The 12,449-nt window shown below is 33.5% G+C and overlaps 1 protein-coding gene across 2 annotated transcripts; it reads right to left on the bottom strand.

Moving 5' to 3' along the window:
• Positions 1 to 277: 277 nt before the first annotated feature.
• Positions 278 to 2,573, bottom strand: LOC17897348 (probable FBD-associated F-box protein At1g32375). 2 transcript variants are annotated; one of them, XM_023776885.1, is made up of 3 exons: positions 2,290 to 2,573; positions 781 to 1,668; positions 278 to 696 (listed from the first exon to the last, which is right to left on the bottom strand). In XM_023776885.1, the coding sequence occupies exons 2-3, from the start codon at positions 1,627 to 1,629 to the stop codon at positions 316 to 318; spliced, it is 1,230 nt and encodes a 409-aa protein (XP_023632653.1). In that variant the 5' UTR covers positions 1,630 to 1,668; positions 2,290 to 2,573; the 3' UTR covers positions 278 to 315. The 2 variants fall into 2 exon arrangements, with proteins under 2 accessions (XP_023632653.1, XP_006307679.1); XM_006307617.2 differs by having other exon boundaries at positions 2,408 to 2,573.
• Positions 2,574 to 12,449: the final 9,876 nt, after the last annotated feature.

The raw sequence follows: 12,449 nt of genomic DNA, 5'->3' as shown, positions 1-12,449 counted from the left end.
TGTACCACTAATTAATTAAATTATAATATTTTAAATTTTTTTTAAAGGTTTGGATTGACTATTTTACCGTTATGGCATAGTTTAATGTGTAGAGGTTAGGATCACTTTGACAAAATAAAAAGCAAGGTTACTGTAAAAAAAACTTATGACAAACAAGGTTTTATATGCTTTCAAGAAATCGAAGAACAACATAACAACAAAGTTACAAAGACGTAGACAAAGAAATAAATAAATACAAAGATAAAACAAAACATTAATAACTTATCTAAAATTCGAATCAAAATAAAACTTGTGACCATGTCTAAATAGTTAGCTTCAGTTTAATACAAGCTGACAAGAAGGTGAACACATGAATAACAATGGCAACTCCTTGAGCATCTTAAGTTTCTTTCTTTTAGGAATTGTGGATTTAGAATTAATAGTTACTCTCTTTAAACAGCTTCCACTTCTGAACATGAATGCTATCAGCTCTTCCTCTTCTTTTGTTCCTCCATATTTTACCCAATCAAGCGATACAAGAGTCGATAACACGCAAGTTTGTGTATATATATATATGTATACCTGTTCAAGTTTGAGAGATTGTAGTTTAGGAGAATCTCTGAGTATACACATAAGAAGATTCAACCACTCTGTTTCACATGTACATATCTTTAGTTTCACAAGATGGTCGAAGACATTACCAACAAGATATGCATCCTGCAATACAAAATATATAGCGATATGATGATGGAATACATATAGACCAAAGATGAAACAACATCGATATGAAGATATTATTACCTTTGATGATGACAAACATAAACTGAGGTACTTGGCAGAAGTAAAAGAACTTAGAACATTTTCAAGATGACTATAACCGAGGTTAACAACTGCCTCTACAATATCGGGCATTTCGTTATCAATAAGGCAGAACCCGTCTTCATAATCAAGAAGGTCCAAGAACTCCAAAGAAGGCGTGTCTATCACAAACCCACTTGCGATCTCTACATCTTTGAAATGTGATTTATGAAAGACTAAACTCTTCAGAGAAGGGACTTTTACTGTGAAAATGGTCACATTGTCATCTGGACATTGTTCCACAACCAAGTCTTCAAGAACAGGACAATTAGATAACAACCTATGAACCAATTCACTACAACCTGAATACTTCACTGATAAAAGACTCAGTTCCTTGAGAGATGGGAAAGAGATCGGATAAGAAACATTCTCGAGAGCCACATTCTTAAGTTTCAACTTCACAAGCATGTTACACTCTGTGTATATCCTCCTTGGAAGTAAAACTGGAGCTGCACTGGTAAAACAACAGTCCATTTCGATAATAAGCTCACGCACTTGGCGTTTAAGTGCAGTCCTAGTCCATACTCTGATGTCAATAGCTCCTGAGTTTTGACTAAGTTTGAAATGCAAAGTTTCTAGAAACGGTGCCTCATGCAATAGCAAAGACCTATCCACAAACCGAGGAAAGCTTTCAGAGCTATCATCATCATCATCATATATGAGTCTTGGCACCATCATCCAAAGCAGTTTCCATCTTTTGGACAAAACCATTGTTGCCACAACATCTTTTGTAGGTAGTAAAGAGAGTATCTTCAAGAGCAGTGCATTAGGCAATTCACTTATACTATCCATTATATTAAATCACACGTTCCAAGCCACCAATTAATAAACCTGAATTCAATCAATGCATAGAAAATTAAGACCAACATATCAAAAGAAAGCTATTAACAAGGGAAAAATCTGAATCTTAATCCGGTTTACTCAATACCGGTATAAAAACAGCCAAACCGGTTCAAATTGTAATCGGTTAAAGATTAAAACTCAATCCAATCAACAATCTATTTCATACGCTTATTTTGCCTACCTAAGTAAGTCCAAAACCGGGCTCACAACCTTAGGAACCGGTCCAAAATATTTTTAATCTGTCAAAAAACCGGTATAAAAATAACCGAACCGTTCCAAATTGTTATCGGTTTAAAATCAAAACTCAAATAAATCAACAATTTGCTTAATGATCTTATTGTGACTGTCCAAACCAATCCAAAACCGGGCTCAAAAATCCTTAGGAACCGGTCCAAAATATTTTTAATTTGTCAAAAACCGGTATAAAAACAACCGAACCGGTCCAAATTGTTATCGGTTTAAAATCAAAACTCAAATAATTCAACAATTTGCTTAATGAGAGCTTATTGTGACTGTCCAAACCAATCCAAAACCGGGCTCACAACCTTAAGAACCGGTCCCAAAACTTTTTAATTTGGCTATGGAACAAAGAGAGATCGAAGAATTTACCAAAACCAATTCCGATCAACTTCGACTTATGAACAAGAGCTTTCTAATAAGACCCAAAATTTCCTGAAAACAAATTCACCATTAAAGAGGTTTAAAGGAGGAAGAAGATGAAGCTTACCAACCACTCCTACAAAAGCAAACTCCGATCATAAGCTGCCGAAGAAGGGTTTCGAAAACTCACCAAAACTTTGATTTATTTATTTTTTGAAAACTCACCAAAGCTTTGAGTAAAAAGACGATCCCACAGATTTGGGAAAGAGATGAGGTTTGAGTGCTTCCAACATTTCCTGTTTTCGCATTTTGTTTTCTTTAACTATTGCTTATTTACCGATTTTGCTTTACACTTTTGAACAGATCAGATTAACCCATGAAATTAGACAGTCTCAAATATTTTCAACTTGATTAATTCAACCTAAAAATCTTGTTCTTCCTTTTTCTTCTAATTTTAGGCAGTCTTGAAAGAAAAGGTTAGGCGATAATCCGACGCCTAACGCTTAATCAAGGACAAGACGATTCTAGGTAGTTTAGGCGTTTACAATATAAGATATTAAATTGTATGATATTTATAGATAAAGATTATGTAAAACTATATGTTAGAAAAATAAAAATGATAAATCATAAACAAATATGAGAAAATATTTATTTAATTTCGATCAATAACATATAAACATACATAATTATATATAGGGATAATTGGCTAAATGAACAGTTTTTACAAAAGCTATTAGTGGTTTGGACACGTTACTATTTATAATTGGTAAAATGATTTTTTTTTACTGAACTTAGAGCTAATACGCAAAGTCAGTGATCAATAAAACGAACGACAGAAAGAACTTAGAGCTGATACGCAAAGTCGGGAACATCAAAACGAGCGAAAGAACTTAGAGCTAATACGCAAAGTCGGGGATCATATAAACAACCGAAAGACTTAGAGCTAATACGCATAGTCGGGGATCATAAAAATGACCGAAAGAACTTAGAGCTAATAAGCAAAGTCGGGATCATAAAAACGGCCAAAAGAACTTAGAGCTAATACGCAAAGTCGGGGATCATAAATTCGATCGAAAGAACTTAGAGTTAATACGCAAAGTTGGGGATCATAAAAACGGCCGAAAAAACTTAGAGCTAATACGCAAAGCCGTGATCATAAAAACGACAGAAACAACTTAGAGCTAATATACAAAGTTGGGGATCATAAAAATGACCAAAAGAGCTTATAGCTAATATGCAAAGTTGGGGATTATAAAAATGACCGAAAGAGCTTAGAGCTAATACGCAAACTTGGGGATCATAGAAACTACCGTAAGAGCTTAGAGCTAATACACAAAGTCGGGGATCATAAAAATGACCGATATAACTTATTGCTAATACCCAACTTCGGGGATCATAAAAATGACCGAAAGGACTTAGAGCTTATACGCAAAGTCGGGGATCATAAAAACGACCGAAATAACTCAAAGCTAATACGCAAAGTCGGGGATCATTAAAACGACCGCACCAACTTAGAGCTAATACGCAAAGTCAGGGATCATAAAAACAACCAAAACAACTTAGAGCTAATACACAAAGTCGGGATCATAAAAAATTACGAAAGAACTTAGAGCTAATACACAAAGTCGGGGGATCATAAAAACGACCGAAACAACTTTGAGCTAATACACAAAGTCGGGATCATAAAAAGGACCGAAACAACTTAGAGTTAATACGCAAAGTCAGGGGGATCATAAAAACGACTAAAACAACTTAGAGCTAATACGTAAAGTCAGAGGGATCAGAAAAATGACCAAAAGAAATTAGAGCTATTACGCAAAATCGGGGATCATAAAAACGACCGAAAGAGCTTACAGCTAATACGCAAAGTCGGGGATCATAAAAACGAACGACCAATAGAATTTAGAGCTAATACGCAAAGTCAGGGATCATAAAAACGAACGCCCGAAAGAACTTAGAGCTAATACGCAAAGTTCGGGATCATAAAATCAAACGACCAAAAGAACTTAGAGCTAATAAGCAAAGTCAGTGATCAATTTGTGAGGTTAAGGTAGAAATCCTAGATAGAGATATGACTTTATATATAATATATATTATAAATTTCTATTACATGAATACAATTTGATATACAAATGTGTATATAAGAAGCATACGTAGATAAAATTATTGATATGACATTATGCATATAATTAATCTCCTTAAAAAAGAATTTGGCTTAATGGTTTTGTATCTTTAAGTTATCTTTGAAAGCATAGAAATCAAAGTCAAGGCGACTAAAAGGGTGTTGTTGGATAAGGAAGTAGTCAAGGTGACCCCGAAATTGCCACATCATTATTCTGTCTTTAATGATAAAAGAGGAAGAAACTGAATATTTTTGTTACTGTTCACAAACGAAAAAAAAAAACTGTTTTTTCTCTCTCGAAGCCAACGAAGAACCCTAACTCTCGCCCCTTTTCTTTCTCGTTTCCTCCGGCCACTTATCCTGTTATCGGTGTGTCTCTCTCTTTCTCGTCGTTATTGTTGTCGCATTTCTTCTCAACTTGGATGGAGACTTTTCGTTTTCCGACAAAAATAACAGGAAAATACGAAACGTCGTTTACGGCTGAGTTATGTTACATTAAGGCAGAGTTGTGCCACATTGCGGCTGAGTTATGTTACATTACGGCTGAGTTATATTATGACTTATTGTAAGTTACGGCTGAGTTGTGGTTTTTTTTTTTTGTAATTGTTGATGCACATTAAAAAATTTTATACTGTCTCGTAATCTCATTATTGTCTTGTTATTTTGCCACTATATCGAAATCTCATACACCATTCTCGGGTTTTGTTTCATTTATTGCAAACAAAAAAAGTGTCTATGTCAGATCGGAATAGGCCAAGGAAAAGGCATAAGACTAAAAATAATAAGAAAAAACTGTTCTTTTTCTCTTTAAGCCAACGAAGAACCCTAACTCTCGCCGCTTATCTTTCTCGTCTCTTCTGGCCGCTTATCCTATTATCGGTGTGTCTCTCTCTTTCTTGTCGTCATTGCTATCGCATTTCTTCTCAACTTGGGTGGAGACTTTTTGTTTTCCGACAAAAATAATAGGGAAATACGAAACGTCGTTTACGGTTGAGTTATGACACATTGCGGCTGAGTTATGGAACATTACGGCTGAGTTATATTATGACTTATTGTAAGTTACGGCTGAGTTGTGGTTTTTTTTTTGTAATTGTTCACATACAGGAAAAATATATATACCTAGGCGATTCCGGCGAAGAACCCTAATTCTCGCCGCTTCTCTCTCTCTCGTCTCTTCCGTCCGCTTTGACTCATGTCGACGAGTCTCTCTCTCTCTCTCGTCGTCAATGGTATCGCCTTTCGTTTCAACTCGGCTGGAAACTTTTCGTTTTCCGACGAAAAAATAAAAGGGAAATACAAAACGCCATTTTCAACTTTTTGTCTAAGTTATGCTGCATTGTGGCTAAGTTATGCTACATTACAGCTGAGTTATGCTACATTACGGCTGCGTTATGCTACATTACAGCTGAGTTACGATATACTTTCTCAAGATTACAAAAAGTGTTTTTTGGGAAACACCAACAATAATTACGTACACATATTCACACGCACATGCATGATAAAGTCATAGAGTATTATGTTTAGAAAAAATTATTCAAAAAAATTCAAAATTTGTATTCAAAATTTCTAAACAAAATAATTTAAATAATTTAAAGTTTTGTGTCTGAATATAGAATAATACGTCACGGCTGAGTTATGCCACATTGCGGCTGAGTTATGCTACATTACGGCTGAGTTATGATATACTTTCTCGAGATTACAAAAAGTGTTTTTTGGGAAACACTAACAATAATTACGTACACATATTCACACGCACATGCATACTAAAGTCATAGAGTATTATGTTTAGAAAAAAATATTCAAAATAATTCAAATTTTGTATTCAAATTTTCTAAACAAAATAATTAAAATAATTTAAAGTTTTGTGTCTGAATATAGAATAATACGTCACGGCTGAGTTACGCCACATTGCGGCTGAGTTATGCTACATTACGGCTGAGTTACGATATACTTTCTCGAGATTACAAAAAGTGTTTTTTTTGGGGAAACACCAACAATAATTACGTACACATATTCACACGCACATGCATAATAAAGTCATAGAGTATTATGTTTTAAAAAAATTATTCAAAATAATTCAAAATTTGAATTCAAATTTTCTAAACAAAATAATTAAAATAATTTAAAGTTTTGTGTCTGAATATAGAATATTACGTCACGGCTGAGTTATTTACTTTTCATGCTTGACTTATGACTAAAACTTTAATTTAAGGGGACACTTGTATGTTAACATTAGCACTGGTTATTATAATGTAGATATTAAATATATTATAATATAATAAAAAAAAATTCAATAACAGCTCTTTTACATTCTATATTGATCAACTGTGTAGGAATAGAAGATAAGTATAGGTTTATCGTTTTGTTGGATAAGTTTTAAAAGGTTCAAACCTGAGTTAATTTCATGATTTTTATATGGAAAGTTAATAAAAGTGTTAATTACATATTATTAATGTGTTTTCATTACATGAATGCATCAAATATTCACATATACCATATTTGAGGTTTGGCCGAGTTATGTCAACGACATGGTTGAATTATTGCAGAATAATTCGAGGTTTGGATGAGTTATTCAAACGACATAGCTGACTTAACGTAAATAAATTCGTGGTTTGGCTGAGTTATGCCATCGTCATGGTTGACTTACACAGACTAATTCGAGGTTTGGCTGAATTATTATAACGAGAACATGTAGCTCATCGTTACTTGATGGCTCAACTCATTCAATCCGTAGTCATCGAGAACCAACTTCACAAGCTTGTCGTGTGTTCTTTCAGCATCTATCTGCACAACTCTACACCTTTTATCGTCGAATTTTTATAACTCAACCAGATTTTTATAAGTCAGTCGTAACTGTTGGCTGAGTTATGATCGTAAGTTAGCCGTTGGCCCGAAACTCAGCCGTTGTCCCAGAACTCAGCCATAACGTGACATAACTCAGCCGTAACGTACGTTATGGCTGAGTTATTGGTGGCACACGCCTTTTTGTCTGACGTGGCAGTGACATTTTTTGTAATTAGTTTTTTCCGGTTACGTGTAAAAAGGGCACGTTGGTAATTAAAAACCATCTAAGAATAAAAAAAATATTTTGGTAGGTTTCCGTCAATAATTCTTTCATACTACAAATACAATTGTTTTAAGTTTTCACTACAACCTTTAAAATACAGATTGCATTTATTGGATGCATTTTTTTTTAATTCTGTTCAAATTCTGCTCACCGCTTATGCTCAATATCAGTTTTATTATTACTGTATGCATTTCTTTTTAATTCTGTTCAAATTATTAAAATGTCTTATTTGGATTGCTTATTGTTATTGTTTCAACTCTATTGAATCCAACAAAACTTAGTATTGATTTCTTTTCTTGTTTTTTTTTTCTGAAATATTATATATACATTTTTATTTCATTTTGTATTATAAGTATACTTAACAAGTTTTTTGTTGAATTTTTTTCTTATATAGAAAATGGTTTTACTGTTATTTTTATAGCGAAATAGCCACAAATAACATAAAAATATATTTTATATACAATTGTAGAACACACTCCATAAATTGTCCTTTCTCCTTTCTTTCACAGTCCACTGAAAAGGATTCCCGAGGTATTTACTATGGAGTTGGCAGCCTCAAAGACAATCTTGGAGTTCTTGGCAACCGCAAGCCACCAGACCAGTCTCCATCATTCATGGCAATGCAAGAGCATCGACAGGAAGCTCAACGCAAGATCGAGGAGCATGCTACTCTTAATGCTCAGGCTGCTGCCAAAGAAGCTGACATATCCCAAGTTGTATCTGAGAAGATCAACAAGCTGGAAAAGTTCCTGCGCCAGTCTAATCCGGCATACGCGGTTTTCTTGGAGACTGAATCAGCTGAGCCAACAACCACGGATCCTCTCACAACCAATCTACCTGCAACAACTCCACAATCAACTCCACGATCAACTTCTTAGATTTACTATTCCATCACTTTTTGTTTCTAAACTCATGAACTTGTCAGTTTCCAGTTTTTGTATGTTTGATAACTTGTATTTTATGACTTTTGGGTTTTAAGTTCACTTTGTATGTTTGAGGACTTGTCAGTTTCCAGGTTATGTTTTCATTCTAAAAATGTGGGTTTTTAGTTCAGTTTGAGTCATTTTGCAAAAACAAAAACCAGGAAACATTTCAAATAGTAAAACCATCACATTTTTTTACGAAACATATAGTCGCTACTTAGTCGGAAATTAGTTATCTAATAATCGCTAAATGGTAGCCAAACAGTGGCTAAAAAATAAGTATGTAGTCGCCAAATAGTCGTTAAAATAGTTACACCTGTTTTACGACTACGCCTTGACGTCATAGTAACCAAAACGTGGTCGTAAACTAGTCGCAATTCAGTCGCAATAGTTTACGACTATGTTACGATTGGAAATAAAGAGTCGTCACTAAGTCGTAACATTCTCGTAACATAGTCAAAAATGTTTACGACTTTGTTACGACAACATTTACGATTACATATATCAGTCGTAACATAGTCGCTAAATGACGACTATCTTACGACTATTCTTTTTAACGACTAAGGATTTACGACTACGCATAGTACTCGTAAAATAGTTTTAAAACTTGGTTTAGCGACTAAGCAACGACTAATACTGCAGTCGGTAAATGCCTGCTTTCTTGTAGCTTATCTAAGCGATTTGGGATTGAGTGACTTGTTTGTGATGATTTGTAGGTGAAATGGAGGTGTCATTAGATGTTTAGCTTGTTGGATAGTTTGTTTATGTTATATATATTTGATTAATATCTCATTGCTTGTGTGTATAGCTCGTAGAAGGGAGGATCGCCTCACTAAAAATTTCTAGAAATACTTACGCATCTCTTTTTGAGATGGAGATAAAGGAAAGGTGTGACCGTGTGATCATGGCGAGGAGAGGGATGATCTAGGACTCGCTGGTTGTGTTGAATAATGTTATGAATTGTTTATGAATTGCTAGTTCTTGAATTTAGAAACATGATAGGTTGATTATGTTACTTCTGGAATGTTATGCTGGATAGATGGTTAATGCATTTGGTTTGCTAGATTGTTAATTTTAATGTCTTCCGCTGGTTTTATTGGTTATGGTTTGGTTCAATGTTTTTAAACCTGACCCGGATAGTGAACCGGACTAGCTTCCGGGTCACCGGGTCTTCGGGTTGCCCGGGTTCGACCACGGGTTAATTAATTAAAATTTATTTATATATTATATACTTTTATGAATATAAAAGTATAAAAGATCATAGCATATTTAACAAAATATATAGTCTAATAACAATAATAATAAAGTGACTAAAAATTTCAATACTAGAAAAAGTATAAAAAAAACAAAACACACTAATAAAACATCACAAATCAAAACATGAACAATTAGCAATATATATATAACATCAGATAACCATGAATTTTCAAAATAAAAAATAAAAAAATTATAATCAACTACAAAAAATGATGTGTTGTGTGTTGATTGAGAAGGCTAAAAGGAGTTTTAAAATAATTAAAATCTTATATTTTACTTATAAATATTTTCAAAATCATAATTTATTTTTTTGAACCGTGACCCGGTGAACTGGTTGAACCAACCGGGCCGCGGGTTAATAGCTGGTTTTCTTGGGTTTTTGTGATTTTGAGATTGCTGGATTTTAGCACTAAACCCAAACCTGAGAAATATCCGGGTCGCGGGTTACTGGCAGGTCCGGTCCGGGCGTGAAAACCAAACTTTGGTTTAATTGGAATTGGTAGTTAACTGGCTTAAATTGAAATTGGATGGATTAAATTGGTTTAATCTAGTTTAGTTGGTTTAAATTAATTTATTCCGGTTTAGCTGGTTTAGCTGGTTTAGTTGGTTTAAATTAATTGGGTTAATTTGGTTGCATGATAAAAAAAATAACCAGGTCGGGTCTTTTCAACTATATTTTTCTTCACCTGGTTCTTCACATTAACAAAGATATTCACAACTTAAATTTTAGAACATCCAATTCGTCATCGTCTTCCTCATTCTTCTTCATTTTCATTCATCCTTCTCCGATATATGATGGATCCGGTTCCGGCAATTATTGTTTCTGGTAGTTGGATTAAAAAAATACATATATACTAGATTTTAACCTGCGGTACACCGCGGAGGAAGATTTTTAATTTTTAATTTTTAAATTCAAAATTTTTTAATGCTAAAATTTGTTTATGAAATTGTTAAAATTGCATAATATTAAACTTTATTAATTGAGTTTGATTCAACATGTCTTATATTAGTGTTGTTAAAAGATAGTATAAATTTGGTTTAACAAAAAAAAAAAGATAGTATAAACTTTGTGATATTTTTATGGGAAAAATTACATAAAAATCTTGAACTTTCAATTTTCGGACAATTTAATCCTGAACTTTAAAGAAATCATTTTAATCACAAAGTTTCGGTTGACTTTTCCATAAAGTAGCTATATTAACCCGTGTATTTGATATTGAGCAGGATTCAAATCCTTCTTATCATAGAACCCGTGTATCTATATGTAGTTAAAATATAATATTTAAAATTCTGTAAGAGTTAAATATTAATAATACTAATTTTTTTTTATAGAGTTTACATATTTTCAATAATTTAAATATTCTATAAAACTTAAAGAAAAATGCCTTAAAAATACTCCATGTTACTTTTATTTGGACGTTTAATATCCAATTTTTAATTGGTTGGAAGAAATAAGTCGTATTATTAAATTATTGTCAAATATAATCTTGGCTTTAAAATTTGTCTAATCCAACACACGACTTAACAACGTAAACATGTATGACGGAATTCTTAGGTCGAATAATACTAATATATTAACGTAGTCTATTGGTAAATGAGATGCTTTTGAATCAACATGTGCCGGGTTCAAATATTACCTCTAACATCATTTTCTAAGTAAAAAGTTTGCTAAAATGTTTTGCAAAAATATTATAGAGGGTGTAAATTGTGCAGATAAATGCTGAAAGAACGCACGCCAAGCTTGTGAAGTTGGTTCTCGATGACTATAGATTGAATGAATTGAACCATTAGGTCAAGTTGAGCTACATGTCTCGAACAAGGCTATCAAACATATGTCATATGATACTCTACCAGTTTATGTCTCGAATGATCAACAATTGCAATGTTTTCTAAGCGTATGGAAATTTGATCAGCTATGTCTTTATGTGGAGTTTGCGACAAAAGAGTCTACTGGAATTAGTCAAAAGGACGGATCCAGAGGAAGGACAAATCTAGATATGAAGATTACGGTGGAGGATTTTTTGTTTCTTGCTGAGATTATAGTGAAAACCAAGGCGAAAAAGACGATGAAAATCTGGAAAGCAGAGGACAAAGAAGAAGATGATGAATTTTCAAGACGATTTGATGTTTCGACGACTCTCATGGTGCGTCATATGGCGAGCCTTAGAATAAAGAGGAAGAATTCACTATATCTACCTCATCAGAAGAGAGCTAAGATCATTGAAATGACCGAATCGTTCGGGAACTCGGAGAATTTAAGGTTGAAGATGTCTTTGCTAAACCTCGATGTAGAACAATGATATAGTAGCAAAGGCGAGTTGGAGAAACGACTGAAACTTTTTTTGGTAAGTGATGGATTTGATTTTGATGTACAAGTATCAAATCCGATTATAGTGGTTATTAAGTATTGGGTTGATGGATGTTTGGAGAGTTTGTGCATCTAGAAAAGGATATGTACCTGGTTTTTATATTCGTATATATGATTTGGAACACATATGTTCTGTGACGGAACATTCTGATCGATCCCGACAAGCAACACCTTATATTTTGGGAGTATTTTACAAGAACTTTCTTGGTGACGTTATTCCGTCAGTTAACCTCGAAGTGTCAAAATAATAATCAATAAGTATTTTAGTATAAAGGTAATTACTATGTTTCACAATCGATTTATTGATATATTATGGCTGAAATATCATTACGAAACAGCTGGGTTAATTACAATTTGGCTGATTTTTGAATACAATATGGCTGACTGATAGCTTGCTTACGTCTGACTTATACGTTGTTTTTGACTGAGTTA

Source organism: Capsella rubella, unplaced genomic scaffold (genome assembly GCF_000375325.1).
Source record: "Capsella rubella cultivar Monte Gargano unplaced genomic scaffold, Caprub1_0 scaffold_1, whole genome shotgun sequence".
Classification (NCBI taxonomy): Eukaryota; Viridiplantae; Streptophyta; class Magnoliopsida; order Brassicales; family Brassicaceae; genus Capsella; species Capsella rubella.
The sequence above is the reverse complement of the archived record's forward strand: the minus strand, read 5'-3'. Positions and strand labels throughout refer to the sequence as shown.